This window comes from Mycena indigotica (assembly GCF_014461135.1).
Source record: "Mycena indigotica strain 171206Taipei chromosome Unknown Mind.scaff0001, whole genome shotgun sequence".
In the NCBI taxonomy this organism is placed as follows: domain Eukaryota; kingdom Fungi; phylum Basidiomycota; class Agaricomycetes; order Agaricales; family Mycenaceae; genus Mycena; species Mycena indigotica.
This window is the reverse complement of record NW_023503000.1, coordinates 5,301,585-5,322,880: the sequence shown is the minus strand read 5'-3', so window position 1 is coordinate 5,322,880 and position 21,296 is coordinate 5,301,585. Positions and strand designations below refer to the sequence as shown.

At 53.6% G+C, this 21,296-nt stretch overlaps 8 protein-coding genes across 8 annotated transcripts; 5 read left to right on the top strand and 3 right to left on the bottom strand.

Moving 5' to 3' along the window:
• Positions 1 to 163: 163 nt before the first annotated feature.
• MIND_00148300 (uncharacterized protein) lies at positions 164 to 964 on the top strand (the record flags this gene model as incomplete). The annotated part of the gene is made up of 3 exons (XM_037358409.1): positions 164 to 480; positions 533 to 825; positions 879 to 964. 3 exons carry the CDS (start codon positions 164 to 166, stop codon positions 962 to 964), a joined length of 696 nt encoding a protein of 231 aa, XP_037226319.1.
• Positions 965 to 1,210: 246 nt separating this feature from the next.
• Positions 1,211 to 2,678, top strand: MIND_00148200 (Mitochondrial GTPase; the record flags this gene model as incomplete). Its single annotated transcript, XM_037358408.1, has 4 exons — positions 1,211 to 1,598; positions 1,647 to 1,760; positions 1,807 to 1,983; positions 2,032 to 2,678. 4 exons carry the CDS (start codon positions 1,211 to 1,213, stop codon positions 2,676 to 2,678), a joined length of 1,326 nt encoding a protein of 441 aa, XP_037226318.1.
• Positions 2,679 to 4,336: 1,658 nt separating this feature from the next.
• MIND_00148100 (uncharacterized protein) lies at positions 4,337 to 4,757 on the bottom strand (the record flags this gene model as incomplete). The annotated part of the gene is made up of 2 exons (XM_037358407.1): positions 4,677 to 4,757; positions 4,337 to 4,621 (listed from the first exon to the last, which is right to left on the bottom strand). Exons 1-2 carry the CDS (start codon positions 4,740 to 4,742, stop codon positions 4,337 to 4,339), a joined length of 351 nt encoding a protein of 116 aa, XP_037226317.1. The 5' UTR covers positions 4,743 to 4,757.
• A 6,641-nt stretch (positions 4,758 to 11,398) lies between these two features.
• Positions 11,399 to 12,567, bottom strand: MIND_00148000 (Terpenoid synthase; the record flags this gene model as incomplete). The annotated part of the gene is made up of 5 exons (XM_037358406.1): positions 11,399 to 11,921; positions 11,965 to 12,014; positions 12,112 to 12,184; positions 12,233 to 12,332; positions 12,387 to 12,567. The coding sequence occupies 5 exons, from the start codon at positions 12,565 to 12,567 to the stop codon at positions 11,399 to 11,401; spliced, it is 927 nt and encodes a 308-aa protein (XP_037226316.1).
• Positions 12,568 to 14,257: 1,690 nt separating this feature from the next.
• On the bottom strand, positions 14,258 to 15,706 carry MIND_00147900 (uncharacterized protein; the record flags this gene model as incomplete). The annotated part of the gene is made up of 4 exons (XM_037358405.1): positions 15,419 to 15,706; positions 15,201 to 15,367; positions 14,823 to 15,155; positions 14,258 to 14,777 (listed from the first exon to the last, which is right to left on the bottom strand). The coding sequence occupies exons 1-4, from the start codon at positions 15,686 to 15,688 to the stop codon at positions 14,258 to 14,260; spliced, it is 1,290 nt and encodes a 429-aa protein (XP_037226315.1). The 5' UTR covers positions 15,689 to 15,706.
• A 301-nt stretch (positions 15,707 to 16,007) lies between these two features.
• MIND_00147800 (SWI/SNF complex protein) lies at positions 16,008 to 17,965 on the top strand (the record flags this gene model as incomplete). The annotated part of the gene is made up of 2 exons (XM_037358404.1): positions 16,008 to 16,607; positions 16,655 to 17,965. The coding sequence occupies 2 exons, from the start codon at positions 16,008 to 16,010 to the stop codon at positions 17,963 to 17,965; spliced, it is 1,911 nt and encodes a 636-aa protein (XP_037226314.1).
• Positions 17,966 to 18,082: 117 nt separating this feature from the next.
• Positions 18,083 to 20,599, top strand: MIND_00147700 (Farnesyl-diphosphate synthase; the record flags this gene model as incomplete). The annotated part of the gene is made up of 11 exons (XM_037358403.1): positions 18,083 to 18,285; positions 18,339 to 18,468; positions 18,519 to 18,545; positions 18,611 to 18,875; positions 18,918 to 19,075; positions 19,121 to 19,159; positions 19,212 to 19,293; positions 19,330 to 19,372; positions 19,421 to 19,703; positions 19,753 to 20,033; positions 20,080 to 20,599. 11 exons carry the CDS (start codon positions 18,083 to 18,085, stop codon positions 20,597 to 20,599), a joined length of 2,031 nt encoding a protein of 676 aa, XP_037226313.1.
• A 149-nt stretch (positions 20,600 to 20,748) lies between these two features.
• On the top strand, positions 20,749 to 21,274 carry MIND_00147600 (uncharacterized protein; the record flags this gene model as incomplete). The annotated part of the gene is made up of 2 exons (XM_037358402.1): positions 20,749 to 20,982; positions 21,032 to 21,274. The coding sequence occupies 2 exons, from the start codon at positions 20,749 to 20,751 to the stop codon at positions 21,272 to 21,274; spliced, it is 477 nt and encodes a 158-aa protein (XP_037226312.1).
• Positions 21,275 to 21,296: the final 22 nt, after the last annotated feature.

Genomic DNA, 21,296 nt, shown 5'->3' with positions numbered 1-21,296 from the left:
GGGTACCTTGGGAGGCTGTGGAAGGGCCGGGGCGGAGGGAGTGTAATTGTGGAGGAGAATTAGATGGGGATAGCGGGGGAAGTCCAGGAAAGACACGTGCCACCGGGCTTGTTGATGCAATTCCGAAAGTGGAGTTGTTGATTCTCTTTTCTTAACCACTACCATGGCCGTCGAAACACTCGCCCGACCACCCACCTTCAAACCTCGAAAACGGGTCCGCAGGACCGCTACATCTGTCCTCACTGGCTACTTCGATCCTCGTCCTCATCGCGATGTGTTGACGAGCTTATTGAACGGAGTTGCTCCATATACTCCACTTGGGCCTGACGAAGACGAAATACGGCGCCAGAGGAAGAGGGATAAAAAAGCACGCGAGAAAGAGCAACGGCGGGCTCTTCAAGAAGCCACAGGCGAAGGCATTGGCGTTCAAACCGAGGCACTCCCTCATGCCTCGACTTCATCCGCCTATTGGAACGCCAGGCGAGTCATTGCGCGTCTTTCTCACTATCTCATTCTCACCTGAGTCATTCAGACCTGCTATACACATTGCCACCTTACAGCGGTCGCGTTCAGAAACGCCACCCCCGTTACCCGCTTACTTGTCCGCCTTGCCCTCGACTCCAGCCTCGACGCCAAGTCCATCCGAGTCGTCGAGCACGTCACGAACGTCCTCGAAACGACCCAGAACTCCCGATGACGATGAAGATTTAGTCAGAGTCATCCATCGCCCACCACCTCCTCGTAAACCACGCCCTGCTGTCAGAAAAGGATGGAAGGGCTGGGTTGAGGGCTCCCCACCACCCTCGGAAAAACTTATCAATCTCGGTGAGCCGCCCGCAGCTTTCCACTCTGTGAAGACAGACTCATTCTGACTGTAGATGCAGTGCCTATTCTCCAGGAACGGCGCACGCGTAGTGGCAAGAATTTCGACGCCATTGGTGTCGGAAAGGAAGGCTGGGTTTAATTGTTTATGCAAGGATTTCGCTCAAGGAAGGCTGGGTTTGAATGTTTTAGACGATTAGGTCGATAACTGTCCTCTTATGGCTTTCGGTAAATCTTCTTCTGTATTTCTGGTTGAAGTAGGTACTTCGGACGCGTATAGGCGCGGTAATTTGTATTTTTTCACCTTTTTCACTTGGGTTCGCGAAGCGCTCATGTGAGCGAGTCTATCGGAAGTACTTTTCTGTTTCAATCTGAAACCACCACCACTATGCTCGACCTTCCCGCACCACATTCATGGTATCCTGGCCATATGGCGCGCTTCGCGCGTATACTCCCTGCTCTCCTCAATCGCACCAACGTTGTTCTAGAAGTCCGCGACTCTCGTCTGCCGCTCACAAGCATCAACCACAAGCTAGAACATGCAATTCAACGATGGAGACTCGAGCGGGGATGGGACCCCAGTAACCCGGATAGAAGGGTGTTCAACAGCATGGCCTGCGAACGGATAGTCGTCTTCAACAAACGAGATATGGTTCCAACTTGGGGACTGGAGCCATTTCGCAAAGCCATGTCGAGTCGGTTTCCGGGCCAGCACAACGTCTTTGCGTCGTGTCAGCAGCAACGAGATGTGAGGAAACTCCACGAAATGCTAGTGAGTATGTTGGTTCTGTGTTTGGCTTCCTGTGTGCTGAGAAATTCGTCAGGCATAGCGGGCAGGTACCCATACGCTATGGAAATGAATGTGCTTGTCGTCGGGATGCCGAATGTTGGCAAGTCAACGCTGCTCAACTCCCTCCGAAGTTTGGGAATCAAAGGGAGTATGTGGATTCACTCCGAAAGTGGGCCTGTTCTGAATTCTCGCAGAAACTGCGAAAGCACTTCAAACGTCAGCCAACCCGGGCCTAACTCAGGCCCTTTCAACGAGGCTGAAGCTATCTGTGTCACCACCGGTATATGCATTCGACAGCCCCGGCGTCATGCTTCCCTTCCTTGGCCATGGTCCAGAAGGCGCCGAGAGAGGGGTCAAGCTTGCTCTAATTGGTTTGAAATGCCTCTAAGAAACTGCACATACTCAATTTGCATTGACAGCGGGCATTAAGGAAGGACTATACGACATCGAAGCTCTTGCCGCATACCTCCTCCAGAAGCTCAACACGCTCAATCCCGCATCACCCGCGTACCTGGCCCTGCTCCCCCCAGGGACATTACCCGTCACCGAGTTGGACGTTTTCCTAGACATCTTGGCAGAGCGGATGGGCATGGTCGGCAAGGGCGGTGTCCTGGACAGGCCAAGGGCTGCACTCTATTTTGTGCGCTGGTGGCGTGGAGAGGGCGGCCTAATTGCTGCGTCGACTTCGTTCGTGCCAGAAGCTTCGCCTGCCCTGCCAATAGGTGCTGGTGGCGCCGTTATCGAGGCACTAGACTCGCGGGCCCTGGTCGAAGTGACCACCAAAACCGGCCAGCCCATCGCCCCGCCTGGATGGGGCTTCGATTTGGAGTGGGATTTGGGGTCCGATGAGCGACTACCTTCGCCAGAGGTTATACAAGCCAAGATGGAGGGCTGCATCGACCGATATGTCGCCCAAATGGCGGTGGAGGAGCAGAGCGATAACAACGTCAGCGTGAACCAGCGCAGGAAGATCGTTATCGCAGAGCGGAAGGCGAAAATTGCGGCCAAGGCGAAAGCCATGACAAAGGCAAATAGGGCTGCAGAGGCGAGAAGACGGCGGCGCTGAGTTCAACTCCCGTGTACAATCTATGGCAATAAAATATCATTGCCACACCTTTGTGCCGTCCACACAAGTTTTCTAATGCCTTCCGCAGATGATTTGCCCTCAGCAAAGCGGACCAACTAGTTAGTCACGATGCGTCAACGGGAATTGATTTTCGCGGCCCGGGGACAGATAGTTGGCATGATGCACTGCGTGCCTGGAAATAACTCTGTGTCCTCCACCCAACCGGCGGCCCAGACTGCCTGTCGCGCGACTCATAATGACGGTTTTCATACCACTTAAAGGGTGGCCATGTGGGAACCCCGACCGCTCTTCTGCCAAGCGCGAACCATCCAGAGTCGATGCTTTTTACTCTCTCGTTGGCGTTGTGTTTCTCTCTGGTCAACGCTGCGCTTGTCAATATCACAATCGACGACACTGATGCGACTGCCTGGACGTGGACCGGGCCGTGGCATGCGATGACCCTGAACGACACTAATAATCTCTGGGAAACACCAGACTCCGCGAAAGCTTACAACCATTCCTGGCATGGTCCACTGGCAGGCGGTGTTGCTGCTTCAGGGTCATTTACTTTTCAAGGTACCTTATTTTCCAACTGCACCAAAAGGACGGTCAACGCTGAGCACGCGAATAGGCGTCGCGGTCTGCATCTTCGGCATCGACTCTGGGAAGCCGGGGAGCCTTAGCTTCTCGTTGAGAAACCCGAGTATTCTCGCTGTTCATCGCACTGAGAACACGCACAATGACTACATCTACGACGCGCTTCTCTTCTCGGCGGACAGCCTCGATGGAGCTATACCGCATACCGTCGCATGGGACGCTTATGGCGATGGAGCAGGCTTGTTCGACTACGCTGTGGTCACAGTGGACCGAGAAGAGCCGTCATCTCCGGACGCCACAGCGTATGTACTTATTCGGCCTCTTAAGCCGGTCCAGCTAATGTAATGATTTTCAACCCAGAATGTTGACGAAATCCAGTGATGAACCATCACGGGCATCTCCATCGCAAGCCCGTGTCCTGTGCGTGCATTCCACCAGCACTGACCAGCCCAATCATCTACTTCTAGAGACATACTCGGTGTCAGCGAATCGGGGGGCCCGATTTCAAGTTCCCGGCCGACTCCCCCTCCATCGGGAAGTCACGCCGCGTTCAGGATATCGGCCTTTTGGCCTGTCATCGCTGGCATTGTGTTCCTGCTCATCCCCGCAGGGGTATTCGTATACTACTACCGGAGGCGCCGGCATTGGCAGCTGAGGGAGAGACAGTGGGATCTGCCGGTAGGGCAAGGAAACGAGAAATCTTATCTGCCATCGGATGGTTGACGGGTTCTTATATCTCCGACTGAGGTTAATCTACTCTAAATTATTGAGTGATTCACAGTCCGCACGCTTTTTATTACACGTGGATGTTAAAAATATTGTAGTCAGTCGATGAAGGGGACCCAATCGTGTTGGTGGTGAGATACCACTTCGGTTTTGGCACATCCTCCCATCCAAGCTCGTGAAGTATTTCTGCAGCAATGCGCGCAACATCATCCACCCAGAGCGGTTTGAAGCTTTCCGGTCGATGCGACGAGAAGACCTGGTTGAATACCCGGAAAATACTACCGGTCTTGTCCCAGTCGATCGGCGCCGCCACGAGGTCGTTGTAGTATGAGAAATCATCGATGTCCATAGAGGCGGCGATGTATTTCAGGATAGCGGAGATCGGGCGATACTTGGTCTTGTCGCGCAGTGTGCGAATAGGAGTTTTTGGCCTGCATCGCGTGGAGCTTCGCGAGAGTGGGCGCAAGGTCGAGACCGAGGTCAACGAAGTGGAATTCAAAGCCGTAGACGAAGCGCGGGAGAGGATCCCCCTTCATTTGGCGTGCAGAGAGGTAGTATTCGGGGGGCAGTTCGTCGAACGGATGGTTGTGTCGCATATATTCCAACGTCAATTCAAGTTTCTGAAGAATTTGTCAACGCAGAGAACAATGGGGGGACTCGGAAGGTAGGAGGTACAGGATTATACGGCGGTATTTCTTGCTTCTCGTCGGAGGGTGTTGGAGGAGACGCTGCAAACGACATGAAAGCTATGTCCAACGTGTGAAACCCAGTTCGAGTCGCGGTCTTTGGGGATTCTTCTTGGCTTACGACCACATCGTGGGATACTGATCGACACTCAAAAAAAAAAACTTTTTGAGTGGGTGCATTGGGACCACGGAGAGGCTGTAGCTATAGGCTCTATACTACTTCAACTTAGATACAAATACTTCAAAAATGGCGAATGCGAGGGGGTCAAACCCGCCGAGAAGCGGTACACCGGGGACGGCGAGCGCGACACCGACACAGACGCAAACGCAAAGAAAAGGACCTATAACGAGAGCGAATGCACAGAAGGATTATATCTTCATGAACAAAAAGCAGCTGTATGCATGCGGGAGAGAAGGAGATGCATGGGAGACGACGACGGTGCATGAAGCGTGCGAGGGACTGCACCAAAAAGGTGCGTTTATCACAGAATATGAGGAAGGTTACACTCCTAGCGTACAACAAATCGCAATGGCCGTCCTAAAAATGGGAGCGGACCTACAAGGCAGAGACCCCAACATGGCGTGGTGCTGTAGGGCAATAGCGAAGATGTTGGACGAAGTGAGCAGAGAGGCGGCACAAGGGATGGAGCGGAAGATGGCAAAAGCCCTCGAACTACTCGAGGACATGACGGGAGACGTAGCGGGAGGTGATGCAGGAGGTTGGGGCGACGGAGGGGGAGCAGCAGCGGAGGAAATCAGGCAAGCAGCGGTGGTACTGACGAGGACGGCTGATGAACAGAAGGAGGGAATGGAGGAACTTATGAGGAGGATGGAAGCGACAGTCATGGAGACGATAGAGAGGGCCGGAGAGGCGGAAGAGGAAAGGGAGGAGAGAGGGGCATCGACGTATGCGGCAGCAGTGGCCAACGGCACAGGCCGACGCAACAACGCGCCAAAGACACGCGAGCAGATAGAAATGCTGGGCAGGGCCGACGAGCGGGAGCAACAAATCTGGATAGAAGGGGTGGCGATAGAAGGGTTGTCAGAGAAGGAAATGGTACAGAAGGCCAAGATAGCAGCGGAATTCGCAGCGGGAGCCGACGAGGTGCCTGACGAAGTGAAATTCGTGGAGGCGAGGAGAGTGAAGAGCGGGGCGCTGCTGCTGAGATTGGCGTCGAGAGAAGCGGCAGAGTGGGTGAAGGACAACATGACGAAGTTCACCATGGGCCTGGGAGGGACAGCAAGATTCAGGGAACGACTCTACGACGTGGTGGTCGAGTTTGTGCCCAAAACACTGGACCCGACAAGAGAAAGCACACTCAGAGACCTCGAAACAGACAACAACATGCGCAAAGGAGACATTGGCGCGGCAAGGTACATCAAGCCAATTGAGCGACACAGACCAGGCCAAAAGGTAGCGCACATGGTCGTGGGATTCAGGCGCCCCGAAGCGGCAAACCACTTTCTCGCGCACGGGATGTTCGCGGAGGGAAAGAGAGTACAGGGGAGGAAGCTGCTCATAGAGCCGATGAGGTGCCTCAAGTGCCAGAAGATCGGCACCGGTCACGTGGCCGTGAATTGCCCTGACGCGGTCGACACGTGCGCGAGATGTGCGGGCAAACACAGAACAGGGGACTGCGAAGCGGGAGAAGAGGAGAGACAGTGCGTCAACTGCAAGAACGCCGGAGATGTCGAAGGATGCAAAACACATGGCGCGGCGGACAGGCAATGCCCAGCATTTGGGGCGAAATTGAAATCAGCACTAGAACGAAATCCCGACGCGAAGTACACCTTCTTCCCGGTTCCAGGGGATAGGACAACATGGCTGGAAGCGGGGAAGAACGCCGTGGACGAGGAGCACACACCCGACTGGCAGACAATTATGAGGACGAGGAACAGAGCAGGGGGACCGGCGCTAGAGATTCAGAAGGCGATGACGAGAGGTCCGAGATTAACGGCAACTGGCGGACCAATCCTCAGGCAGAGGGCGATTACAGAGTGGGCAAGGGGAGGACAAAACGGCTCCATCGGCACAGGAAGTATGGACATCAGCAATGCGACGGGTGAAGAAACAGGGCAGAGAGACCACGCGCTGGGAGGACTATGACGGACACAGATGAGACAAGCACAAGCGCAAGGAACCAGCTGACTTTTTGGCAGCAGAATGTAAACAAATCACTAGACGCGCAGCAAGACTTGCTTAACAGAATGGACCCGAGACGCTACGACATGGCACTAATTCAAGAACCATACTTTGACCACTGGAAGTTATCGAGGGCCAACAACCATTGGCACTCAGTATACCCGACGACACACAACAGAACGGAGCAGAGATCGAGGGCGATGACGCTGGTGAACGCGAGAATACCGACCAGAATGTGGACGGCAATACCGATACTGAGCCCAGACGTGGTGGCGGTACAGATACACGGGGATTTTGGGACCATACGGGCAATCAACGTGTACAACGACATAGAACACAACGACACGGTAAAGATCCTGCTGGAATACATGGCTGATCCAAGGACCAGGTGGTGCCCCGCCCAGCCGCTCCGCTATGTGTGGGGAGGCGATATCAACCGACATCACCCAGACTGGGAAGACGAAGCAAGGAACGCGCACCTACTGAGCGAGAGAGCCATGACACATGCGGAGGCGTGGAGGACGCTGATGTCAATGTTCAGCATGAGGATGGTACTGCCGAAAGGAATACCGACGCTGAAGGCTTTTGGGACGGGGAACTATACGCGAGTGGACAACGTTTATATCTCAGACTCACTACTGCCTCACCTTATACAGTGCAAAACGGACCCGGAACAGCAACCAGTGAAAACCGACCACTTCCCAGTCATACTGACCATAGAACTGCAAGTCCCGTCGAACCAGCATCAACCAAGGCCCAAATACGCGAGCACGCACTGGCCGGAATACAGGGCGAGGCTAGTGTCGAAACTGCAAACAGTACCGAGACCAGCGAGATACCAAGACAGGTCAGAGGCCGAAGCGAACCTAAGAGCGGTTGAGGAGGCGATTGAGGAGACGACCAAGGAGATGATACCAATGACCAAGCCGTCAAAGCATTGGAAGAGGTGGTACAGCAAGGAGCTAGACGCGATGAGGAGAGAGAGCGCGAAGAAGCAGAGACAAGCATATCGATGGCGCTTCGAACAAGCACACCCAATACACGCAGAAGCAAAAGAGGCAAAGAACAAATTCGCGGAGGCGGTAAGGAGGGCGAAGAAGGAGATGTGGGAGAAGTTTCTGGTGACGGCAACGAGGGAAAAGCTTTGGAATGTAGCCCGGTTTGCGAGGGGAAAGAGGGACGACGGGGGGGCGACCAGGGTACCAACACTCAAAGCGAATGGGAGAGAGGCGTGCAAGGAGGAGGAAAAGGTAAGCTTGTTCAAGGCTGAATTCTACCCACCAGAGATGCTGGCCCCCGCGACGTGGGGGCGGGACCAGTACCCGGAACCCAAGTTCCGATTCGAGAGCGTGAACGACAAGACGATACGAGAGGCGATCGGCGCGATGCAGCCATACAAGGCCACATACCCAGGTTCACCAGCAAATTGCATATTCAAGGAATGCGAGAACATTCTAGTGCCGTTCCTAGGCCCCCTTTTCAGAGCGATGGACGAGTTGGAGTGGTACCCGGAGGGATGGGCGGACACAACAACGATCGTGTTGCGGAAACCGGGCAAGCCGGACTACGCCAAACCTGGAGCATATCGACCGGTGGTACTGTCGAAGGGCACAGCTCGTCTGTATCACGCCTGCAAGGCGAAGCAGCTAACGAGGGAGGCGGAGTTGGCAGGCATACTGCCGGCGAATCAGTACGGGGCTAGGCCGGGGAGATCGACAACGGATGCTGTGCATAACGCCGTGGCGATCATCAAGAAGGCGTGGGAAAAAGAAGAAGTGGCGAGCATCCTCTGCATGGACGTCAAGGGAGCTTTTCCGAGCGTAGACTTGAAACGGCTGCGACACGATATGAGGATGAGGGGAGTGCCGGAGGGGTACACCAGGTGGGTTGAGAGGCGCTACAGCTCGCGAAGAAGCAAGATGGTCTTTGGGGACTTCGAATCAGAATGGTACGACGTGGGAAATGGGCTAGACCAAGGCGACCCGATATCCGGTATCTTATACCTCATATACAACGCAACACTAGCGGAGATACCCAAGAGGAGCAGAGGGGAAAACAAGGTGCTTTTTGTTGACGACGACACAGTAATAACTACGGGAAAGGATTTTACGGCAACGCACAAGAAGATCGACGACATCACACATAGGAACGGAGGCATAGTGCACTGGGGAGCCGAGCACAACGCAATATTCGGGCCGGAAAAGTATCAACTAGTGGACGTGTCAAGGAAAAGGGTGAAGAATCCGACGGGGCAAGCGGGAACGAGGCCGACACCAAGGCACGACCTGGAGCTGGGGAGGAACATCATCAAATCGACGACGGCTGTAAAACTCGTGGGCGTGCACATCGACAGCGAACTAAGGTGGAAGCAACAGGAGGCAGCGGCGATAGGGAAGGGACAGGCGTGGCTGGCGACGTTTGAGAGGCTGGCGAAGGTGACAGGAGGACTTCCCCCGGTGAGCATGCGCAGATTGTATCTCAGTATCTGCGTGCCACAGATGCTGTATGCTGCCGACATATACCTCAACCCGATCGACAAGACGGCAACCGGGAAGGAGAGGGAGAGAGGGATAGTGAAGAGGTTCAGGACAATCCAACGAAAAGCAGCGCTCAAGATCACGGGGGCGTTGGCATCGACCCCAACGGAAGTACTCGACGTTTACGCGAATCTGATACCCATAGACGAGCTAATACACAAGGTACGAGAAACGGCGGCACTTCGACTAGCGACACTACCGGACTCGCACCCACTGAGCAAGGAGGTGAGGAGAAACAAACCAGCCACGAGAAAGAAGGACAGGAGCACGATAACAGCGCTGCTCGAATATCTACCGCGGCCAGCCAAGCACTTCGAACAGATTCAATCGGTGAGGAAGACGGCCAACAAAGGCATAACGATCAACACCAGCATTGCGAAGGACAAGAAAGCAGCGCTGAGAGAAGAGATAGCGGATCGGGCGAAGTGGAAGGTGTACACGGATGGGTCGGGGATAGACGGAGAGATCGGGGCGGCAGCGGTCCTATACAAGAACGACAGGAAGGTCGACAGCATGAGAGCGAGGCTGGGAACGGCCCAACAACACACCGTGTACGAAGGAGAAGCGGTGGGGAGCGGGATGGCGCTGGAGCTGCTGAGGAGGCAAGAGGAAGTCTCGGGGAAGGTGACAATTGCGGTCGACAACCAAGCCTCCATAAAGGCGGTCAACTCGACGGCATCGACGCCGTCCAGCTGGATATGGGACGATTGGCACGATAAGCTTTCACGTTTAAACGACACACATGACAACGTTTTACTGACTATTCGCTGGACTCCAGGACACATCGACATACCGGGCAACGAAGAAGCGGACAAGGAGGCGAAGAAAGCAGCGGCGGGAGATGTGACAAGCCTGGCGGAACTACCAGAAGAATACCACCCAGAACTCCCACTGAGCAAGGCGGCAGTGAGACAGATGCTCAACGCGAGGAGGAGGCAGAGGATAGCGGAGAAGTGGAGGAAATCGAAGAGATACCAGCAGACGATGCAATACGACCCACAACTGGTGAAGGGATCGTATCTGAAGCTATACACCAGCGTACCGAAATCGTACGCGACGATCCTGATGCAGCTAAGGACGGGCCACTGCACGCTCGCCAAGCACCTCCACAAGATCAAAAGAGCCGACTCCCCAATATGCCCGTGCTGCAGACAGGCGGACGAGACGGTAGCCCACTACCTCTTACACTGTAGCGCGCACGAGGACGCGAGAAGACAGTTGTACAACGAAGGAGGAAGAGACACAAGGGTCATCAAGAAATTGCTTGGGGCGGGGAAGCTCATGGAGCCGCTGATGTGGTATATATACAGGACGGGGAGATTCAGGGCAGTACACCGACACCTCAGCGAACCGCTCGACCAGTCGAAGAAATACGGAGACGACTTCATGGATATGATCTCGAAACTGAAGATAGCCGCCAAGCCGAGAGAGGGAGATCTGCCGACGATGACCAGGGAAGAGAGGCCGTTCGGGTAAGCGAAGGAACGGAGAGAGGCGGCGCGGACAAGAGATGGGACAAAACACTTTCACACACTAACACCATATAATTCTTACAGGACACTATTCACGCACCCCACTTCATGCCGCCGCCCGGAGCGCCTACGGCTGAACGGGCAAGATATCGAAGAACAGCACCAAGGAGCAGAGAGAAAAGGAGTATATTACGCGAAATGTAACGGCTACCATACGATAATGTAAAGGCCAAATAACGGGAAAAAAAAAAAAAAAAAAAAAAAAAAAAAAAAAAGTCGCGGTCTTGTACTCATCCAAACAATGGGGCGATAGCGCTAGCAGACAATGGTGTTGCATGCAGAGCACATTAGCAAAAGGGAGTACTTGTCATGCGGTCTATGACCCAGACGGTAAAGGTTGGCAGAAGATACCGTCAGAAACAAAAACGGGTTTACTCTGATGATGATCAGGCTCTCCATCTAGTACTCGGGCCGGCTTCCGGTTGGTGGTGGCGGTTCAAGTCAACGGCACGGTCTTCGTTTTTATTCTTGCTTGAACGTTGCGCTACCCTCGGCATACCTAGTACTCGACCTCAGCCCGTTTGGATGCCTTCCGCAGCAGACGGACGAAGAGCTCTCTTTTCAAGTTCGCGATGCCCTCCTCCGGAATCGCGCTGTCAATCAGCGCCATCACCTCCTTGTGGATGTTCTCCTCATACTCTTGATAGTGCTCGCGCAGGCCCACCTCTTCAAACACGCCCTGCATCCCCTCGATGTCCTTCCGTCCGTAGCTGCTCTCCGGCAACTCCTTCTGCTCCGGGTTCGCTAGCGAAAGCGCCGCGTTGACACACCATGAGCACCTCCCGACTTTGCCCGTGCGCTTCCGGGTCCCCACGCAGTCAAGAAAGTCGCTTTGGACATGGAAGTAGATTCCGATTGGCATCGTTATCGAGTGGGCGATCTCGTAGGGATAGAAGGTCCCGGGCGACCACACAGCAGAGCGGGAGACGTATGTTTTGGGGACACCCGTGAGGGTCATCGCGAGAGCGACGGGGAGGTAGAACGAGTAGTAAGCAGTTTTGTACTGCGCGACAAGGCGGAACCTGATCTGTTGGTTTCAGACTCTAAGAGTAGCACTTTGCCCACCTGCCCATAGTTATATTCGCATTCTTTGCCAGCAACTGCCCCGTCGCGGTCTGGAACGTTGTCTGCCCAAGATATGTAAGAGACCGGTCCGATGTTTTTGGCCCACTCACGTCATGAAACAACTCCAGCAATTGCGGCAAGTACTACCAAGTCAAACAGGGCGACATCTGCAACAGTGTGTTGTTCTCGCCAACTCCATTTCGTTGCCCGACTTCTTGGTCTTGAATCCCGGTTAGTGACTGGGTTATTCCAAGAGAATACCTCTAACCTCCTTAATAGAAATCGACACCAATTGCACAAATCTATGGCTGGACTACTGTTATTGTGTTGCGTCGAGTAACAGCACAAGCACTGGACCTCCATCGAACCTTGCCACAGGTCAGCAACTGCACCTCCTACCACACTGTTGTGAGCGGAGACACCTGTAATGCTATGGACACATCGGCCAAGATTGCGTTCTGTGATTTCTTGCACTGGAACCCAGAAATCAACACGGCGTGCACCAACATCCAGCTCGCCGCGGCATACTGCGTTGGAGGAGGGGGGAGTCTGTGTGGAAAACTGTACCCTGTCGTGTTTGGCAATCGTGTAAAAGCAGAGCATGACTCAGGCGATCCAGAGCTAGTCTGAACGCGTGGATCAACTCTGGTTGCTCTAACTGCTCTAACCTTGCTGTTGGTCAGAATGTCTGCGTACTAGTAGGATAGTTTAGTTTATATTCTGTCGATACTTGAGTCGTTATCGTAGCTCTACCTCTAACTTGAACTACGTAAAGTAGTTCTACACTGGGTACACTGGGTAGGTGGGATTGTAGTCAGTCGTTGGAGGAGAACCAATCGTATTGGTGTCGAGATACCACATTGGCTTCGGAACATCCTCCCATCCAAGCTCCTGAAGTATTTCTGCCGCAATGCGCGCCACATCATCCACCCAAAGCGGTTTGAAGCTTTCCGGTCTATACGACGAGAAAATCTTGAAAATCTGGTAGATACGACCGGACTTGTCAGTGTCAGGCCTCGCCGTCCCCAGGTCGTTGTAGTACGCGAAATCATCGATGTCCATCGAGTCGGCGATATATGTCAGGATGGCGGTGATCGGGTGATACTTGGTCTTGTCGGAGAGTGTGCGGTGAGGAATTTTGGCCTGCATCCCGTGGAGTTTCGCGAGAGTGGGCTCAAAGTCGCAGCCCACGAAGGGAAATGCAAAGCCATAGACAAAGTGCGGAAGAGGATCCCCCGCCATTTGGCGTGCACAAAGGTAGTATTCAGCAGGGAGCTCTTCGAAAGGATGGTTTCGTCGTATATATTGCAGCCTTAATTTCTGGAGAACGTGTGAGTCCAGAGAACGATGGGCTGGGGGAAGGTGGTTAGGTACAGGATTATAGCGCCGCATTACAGTTTCTTGCTCCTCTTCGAAGCGAGTTGACTGAAAAGACGTTGAGGGTGGCGCCAGCGACTCAGACTCAGACATGAAAGCACAGAGAGAAATGCCAACTTGCGAAGAACAAACTTTGTGCCTCCATAAAACACAATGCGATCCTCGTTCGAACCCCGCCTTGCGCATATGTATTAATTTATTTCGATACAACCTATCCGAGTCAGCACTGTGCCTCGAGGCTGCTTGAACGTTAATGCGATCACTCACAAGTATTTCGGCCTTCTAACCACAGTACTCAATCCCACTCATTTTCCCTCCAGCGTCAACCTCAAGCGATCCAAAGTGTGCATAGAGCCGACGAGCGACCTTACATATCATATATATGGAGCTGAGCCACCGCTAGAAAGTCTCCAACTGAAGCTTGAGCCGGCCAGTCTGGAGCGCAAGAAAATTTCCTTTTTCGGCGTGGGGTGTTGAACGCCCGATGGGTCTTGGGTACACCTCCCCGGGAGTGACATTGAAACAGTACACTCTTTACGGGTTGCTACGTATGGAAGATTTATGCGGTATGAAACGGGAATTGTTTTTTTTGGGTGTGAAGCAGGAATTTGATGCGATGGATAGCGGAGAACAATGTGCGTATAATACAACGGTGAATGGCGTAAACCTGGGATCGGGAAAGGGAAGGGACGAAATTCCACGGTTACGCACAGGGATTGATAAGGAAGGGATGATGAGAAATGATTATGCGAAGAGGTCCATGAGGGTAGCGCACTCTTTAACGAGGGAGTAACGTACGGTTGTACAGCGACTTTCTGGTTAAATATCGTGGAGAGGAGAGTCGTAAAACATGCGTCAATCGTGGTAGGGTCCATCAGACTGCCCATACATACCCGAACACCGTTCTTTTTTTGGATTATTTGTTGATGTTGGTGTAAGCGGGAGGCAGCTCTACTGTCTCTGGCTCTTCCTCCTCGGCAGTGGCAGGCGGCGCACTCGGTCCGGCGTCGGAATGTTGGATGATGTTGACGGGCCGCATTTGCCGCAAGGGGCCCTTGCGGGTACTCGACGACATGTTTGAAGGATCTGGGGTGCCGCTTCTGCTCGCAGTATCAGACAAAAGCGTGCTGAGTGGTCGACCGTCTGTGTCCGTCTGACTAAATCTGCGGTCGTCCGACGTAAGACCGCCAAGCGAAGACCGCCCCACTGTCGACTCGGCCATAAGATATGGTTCGGGTTGGTAATATTGCGGCACTCCTGAAGCGCCTCCTTCGTCTCCTTCGTCAGCTTGAAGTAGATCGGGTCGAATTTTGCTTTTTTCTTCTGCGCGGAGGCGGCGGCGGCGCATAAAGAAGAACATAATCAGACATATGGCCAGTAGTGCAACAACACCCCCAACCACACCGCCTGCAATGGCTGCGACATTCGTTTCATGGCTGAAAGCATGATTAAGAAAGGAAGCGAAATGAGGGATAACGCACCCAGAGTTATTGCTAGGGGCGTTGGTACTTGTCTGGTAAGAACCACCAGCAGGATTCCCAGGAGTCGAACTTGGACTGTCACTGTTCAAGCAAGAGTTGTCGTTGTTGGGACCAGAGCCGACGGTATACGGGGAGCTTCCACCGCTTCCATTGCCACGATTGTCTCCCGAGACAAGAAGCAAAGTGGTGCCGCCACGCAAAGGGGGTACCCAATTGAAGCCAAGACCTTGATTTGGGACGGTGGTGGGGTTGTTTCCGGGGATTTCGAAAGACTGGCCACCAGGAATGACACCTTGGAAGTGTGGCGTGCCTTGGACTGCGGAGGGGTCCCACCTATTTGGTGATAAGCTAAAAAATACGGGTTGAGAGCCGCTATACCAGATTCGAGTTGAGACGCATTGAGCTATAACACCACCTGGTTCAATGTTGTAGAAGAAAGCTGGAGCGACGTTTTTCGACGCGTCAAAACAGCTCGCATCGCCGGACCCGGTAACGAGGACACCGACACTTGTACCACCGGATGCGAAGCCTGATTTGTCGCTCAACTACGACAGAGTCAACCAAAAAAGTCCGAGGAAGACGAGCAGGGCACTCACCACTGCGACGAATTGCGAGTTTGCAGGAAAGTTGAGCTTGAAGCTGATATCGGGGCCATTCTGGTTCTCTATGCTCTGTATTTTCCTCGCCTCGATGTTATTTGGGAGTGGGGAGATGCCGTAGGGAACAACTAGCACGCTAAAGGGTGGGGTGCCGCCGTTGACTGCGATAGTGACATTGCCGCACTGGGTGGGCTGGGAGGTAAAGCGCCAAGTGTAGGCGGAAACGAGAGCTGGATATATAGCGGCAGCAATAGCAAGCTTCGCCATGAGACGGGGAAGTGGACGACAGAACGAACTGCGCCAAAGATGGTGAGCGTTGGTGCTCAAGTTTGCGGCTCCACACGGGTCATACTCGCCGTAGCTCCCACCTGGCTTACGTGATCCCAGACGCCTTGGCTACTGGATTTCTTTCCCGACAGTCCCAAGACCTTCCCAAACTCTTGCAACCAAGCAAAATTAACGCTCATGTAATCCATTCCATTCCATTTTATTTTGGCACTTTCCGGCGGTGCGGGAGTGAATGCTGTTCTGTCAACTTGATGGCTGACAAATCGCACTCTCTGTCACTCACCGTCACCTGGCCCAGATGGATTCACCTAGTCGCGCCGGTTCTCCCGACCAAGGAGGTGCTATTCCCGTCGACCTGAATGTTGTCTCAGGGAAACGCGGGGAACTAGAGCCGTTGGCGTCCACAGACCTCGCGAATCTCCAGTCAGAAGAATGGGGCAACAGACCAGAGAATGGAGGGCGCGTCAGACAACTCAAAGCCGATGCAGACGACGACGACGTGTCAATGGGGGACGACGAAGGCGACTCAGCCGATGACAACGACGAGGAAGACCCAGCGCAGCTTGAGGCTGCTCGTCAGCGGCTGGAAGAACAAGCGCGCAAATATCTGGCAGCCCAAACACACGAAGTCATCATCCCCTCCTACTCCGCGTGGTTTGACATGTCCAAAATCAACGCTGTGGAGAGTAGGGCCCTCCCCGAGTTTTTCAACTCTCGAAATCGATCCAAAACGCCTGCCATATACAAGGACTACCGCGACTTCATGATCAACACATATCGTCTCCGTCCAATGGAATACCTCACCGTAACTGCTTGCCGACGCAACTTAGCCGGTGATGTGTGTGCCATAATGAGAGTTCACGCTTTTCTGGAGCAATGGGGTCTCATCAACTACCAAGTGCGTGTCGCATTCAACCTGAATTGCTATTTATTGACATCCTCCAGATTGACCCAGACTCACGTCCTGCGGCCCTCGCGCCTCCATTTACAGGCCACTTCAGAGTTATTCTCGATACTCCTCGTGGACTCCAATCTCTCCATCCTGGTATCCGGCCTACAAATCCTGGTGCTGCAGCTGTAAATGGCGCTAAAAAACCACCACCAACGCCAGCTTCGTTGGAACTTCGCTCCAACATTTACCAAACCTCTAATAAATCCGCTCGACCTATTGACTCAACGGAGGCTGAAGCATTGGCCAACGGTCCCCGAGATGGAGCTGCCAACGGTACCAGCCGCGGCCCAACTACATTCACCTGCGACACCTGTGGTTCTGACTGCACTCGGACCCGTTATCACTCCCTGAAAGACCAAAAATTCCAACTTTGCGCCCCTTGTTACCTCGATGGTCGTTTCCCTTCGAACATGTTTAGTGGAGACTTCGTCAAGCTCAACACGGCGACCGCGGGTCCGTCCGATGATTGGACAGACCAAGAGACTCTTCTATTGCTCGAGGCCATTGAGATGTACGATGACGACTGGTCTAAGATCGAGGAACACGTTCAGACCAGAAGCGCGCAACAATGCATCACTAAATTCCTCCAACTCGACATCGAAGACCCGTATCTTGCGTCGGAGGCATCTATGGGACCGTTGCGCTACGCTCGAATTCCCTTCGAGCAAGCAGACAATCCAGTTATGAGTGTCGTTGCATTCTTAGCTGGCGTCGTGGATCCCTCTGTCGCTGGTGAAGCTGCCAAAACCGCCCTACATCATCTTGCCAGCGAAGGTAAAGGAGAAGCTACAAAAGCGGATGAGCCGGAGGCAGAAACGACGGAACCGAGTGGAGATGCTATGGCTGTTGATGGACCACCCAAAAAGACGACCGTTCCTCGATCTCAGGCGGCCAGAGCTGCGGATTTGGCGCTGAAGTCATCCGCAAAGGCGGCCGCGGCTTTGGCGGAGACGGAAGACAAGGAGATTCGCTCTACTCTTGCGTCTCTCATCAAGCTAACGTTGACGAAACTCGAACTGAAGATGTCGCAGTTTGAAGAGCTGGAGGATATTCTTGAAGAAGAACGCAAAAACTTGGAGAGCGCGAGAATGGCGCTTCTCAATGAACGACTAAACCTGAAGAAAACGATTGAGCACGTGCGGAGTGAGCTGTCGAGGAACGGTGGGATGAATGTCATGCAGGTCCTTTCGGCACCTGGCGCAATGGGCACAGTTGGCCAAGGCCCTGTTTCCACCGAGCTTGGTAACTTGCCTATAGACGCAGTCGGCCCGATGGGTGACGGAAATATCCTGCCGCTAAGTTGATTTGGTTTTCTTACCCGTCTATACTGTTTTGTATCGGTACAATATCTACATGTAACGCTGCTCTCTTTCCGAATCGCTGGCTGACGTAATCCAGTGTGCCCCTATTGTCGACTTACTATGAACCCTAACACCGACCTTGAAGCAAGCATGTGCGCTCCGCCTCCGATCTTTGGCCAAGAGGCCCATAAAATCGAGTTTTGTGCAACCTTACAGGACATATTCGGGGAGCGTTACGAGCTCGAAATCCTCCACGATACGCTGTGGCCATCTGCAGTCAGGAATGGTGTAGATGTGACCTCATTTGGGGCGCTTTATCGTCGGTATGTATGCTGCATGTTCGGCTCGGCTCGGCCTCTTGACCGCCACAGAACAGACACACCTCGGCGCTGATCGCTGCACTGAAACTCTACGTTGCGCTTTACAAGGCCCCCGGAAAGCTGTGTTTCAACTACGCAGTCTCACGACGCAAGATTGTTTTCGAAGTATGCCAGCTTGGAGAAACCGTGTGTTGTCAATGAACTTGAACTCGACGGGATTTTGCTGGTCCGATTAGGCCCTAAATGGTTTGGCAGCCGCCGCTGTGAGCCTCTTGAAGGGCACTATACGCTCCACGCCACGATTATGGACGAGATCGTCCCCATACAGCGCTCCGCCAACTTGCTCGAGGGATGGGACCTCGTGACTCTCCACTCGATAGACTTCGAATACGACGATACCCGGATCCAGGCTGCCCGGGCGGCGATGAGCGAGCGCATTGGGATGAAGGTCGTGTTGGATCCCAACTGGACCGAGTTTCACCGGGATCTGAGGGCAGCGCACGTGCAGCCTGGGGACGACCTTCTAGACCATCTTGGGCGCTATGCGCTCCTCTCTTTCGAGGAACTCAGCGCAGACATCCAAGGTTACCCAAGTGCGTCGCCATTTTGTTGTTGTTCCCGTTAATGGAAAACAGTGTTTCACGACGCCAATGTCATAGCGCGGCTCAAAGAGCGAGTCTATACCGGCATTTTCAAACTACGCTTCCTACCAGAGGCCGCCAGTGTTTGGGCAGTCGAGAATGGCGTCGCTAGTCTCCAGGTAACATTTCTCAACCCATATATCCTTCTGAAAGTAAGTAGTTGACGTCAAGCCCATTCGGAGTAGGGGGATATCTAGCCGAATTCCTCATGGCCAGCTAGGGACATGATAGTTACTGTAAACACGAATTTACGTATTATCAGTCGAGCTTCTTCCTACGTATTGATAGCCTCAAACTTACCTTTACCCCGATGGATGGGATCGCTCGCAAGTTATGCACCCTGGCTGCATTGACGATTGGCTAGTGTCTTGTTACAGCAGCTGCCGCCGACACTGACAGCGAGCAGCGCTCGCCTCTATCGTGGGTTGGAACCCTTTTGATACGACCAAGTGAGTCACGCCAAAAGTCTCGGCGGCGGCCAATTCAACGCAAGACAGATATTCGACCGCCTTGGTCCGTTTGCGCATCCCCGTCAGCCAGCGGCACAGATTTGAGCGCGTCCTGCCCGAGATCAGAGCCGAGCTGGGGTCAATATTTGCAGCACAAGGAATGCCGGAAGATGCACAGCAGTGGTTTCTCAAGCTCATCGACTACAACGTCCCCAACGGCAAGGCGAATCGCGGTCTTTCGGTCGTCGAGTCGGCGGAAATCATCCGCGGCGGGTATCTCTCCAAAGACGAGTTCTTCAAGGCGGCGGTTTTGGGATGGGCTGTCGAATTTGTGGGTTTTCTTCTCCCCAACATTCGATAAGGAAGACCGGACTTTGCAGCTTCAAGCGGCCTTGCTGGTGTTGGATAACATTATGGACGGGTCGACGACAAGAAAAGGGCAGGAGGTTGGCAGCATCGACGCGCTCCTGTTGGAGACGGCAATTTACCAGCTGCTGAAGCGATTCTTTCGACGCGATGTGGCATATGTCGAATTGCTGGAGTTGTTTCATGACGTGAGTGGGTCAAAAAACATCGGACCGGTCTCTTATCTGGTGCAGACGACGTTTCAGACCGCGACGGGGCAGTTGCTGGCAAAGAATGCGAATATGACTATGGACAGGTGGGCCGCGCTCTACTCTTGGAAAAAGTCTAAAGCAAAAGATCAGGTTCCGCCTTGTCGCGCAGTACAAAACGGCTTACTACTCGTTCTACCTCCCCGTTGCCCTCGCGATGACCCTCACAGGTGTCCCCAAAACACACGTCTCCCGCTCCGTGTGGTCGCCCGGGACCTTCTATCCCTACGAGATTGCCCACTCGATAGCGATGCCGCTCGGGATCTACTTCCATGTTCAAAGCGACTTTCTTGACTGCGTGGGGACCCGGAAGCGCACGGGCAAAGTCGGGAGGTGCTCATGGTGTGTCAATGCGGCGCTTTCGCTAGCGAACCCGGAGCAGAAGGAAATCCTGGAGAGCAACTACGGACGGAAAGACATCGAGGGGATGCAGGGCGTGTTTGAAGAGGTGGGCCTGCGCGAGCACTACCAAGAGTATGAGGAGAACATCCACAAGGAGGTGATGGCGCTGATTGACAGCGGAATTCCGGAGGAGGGCATCGCGAACTTGAAAAGAGAGCTCTTCGTCCGTCTGCTGCGGAAGGCATCCAAACGGGCTGAGGTCGAGTACTAGGTATGCCGAGGGTAGCGCAACGTTCAAGCAAGAATAAAAACGAAGACCGTGCCGTTGACTTGAACCGCCACCACCAACCGGAAGCCGGCCCGAGTACTAGATAGAGCCTGATTATCATCAGAGTAAACCCGTTTTTGTTTCTGACGGTCATGTATCTTCTGCCAACCTTCACCGTCTGGGTGACCGCACGACAAGTACTCCCTTTTGCTAATGTGCTCTGCATGCAACACCATTGTCTGCTAGCGCTATCACCCCATTGTTTGGATGAGTACAAGACCGCGACTCGAACTGGGTTTCACACGTTGGACATAGCTTTCATGTCGCTAGCAGCGTCTCCCCCAACACCCTCCAACGAGAAGCAAGAAATACCGCCGTATAATCCTGTAGCTAACTTCCTTCCCCCTATTGTTCTCTGCGTTGACAACTCTCCAGAAACTGACGTTGGAATATATGCGACACAACCATCCGTTCGAAGAACTCCCTACCGAATACTACCATTGTGCACGCCAAATGAAGGGGGATCCTCTAACTCTCCCACGCTTCGTCTACGGCTTTGAATTCCACTTCGTTGACCTTGGCCTCAACCTTGCGCCCACTCTCACGCGATGCAGGCCAAAATTCCTATTCGCACACTGCGCGACAAGACCAAGTATCGCCCGATCTCCGCTATCCTGAAATACATCGCCGCCTCTATGGA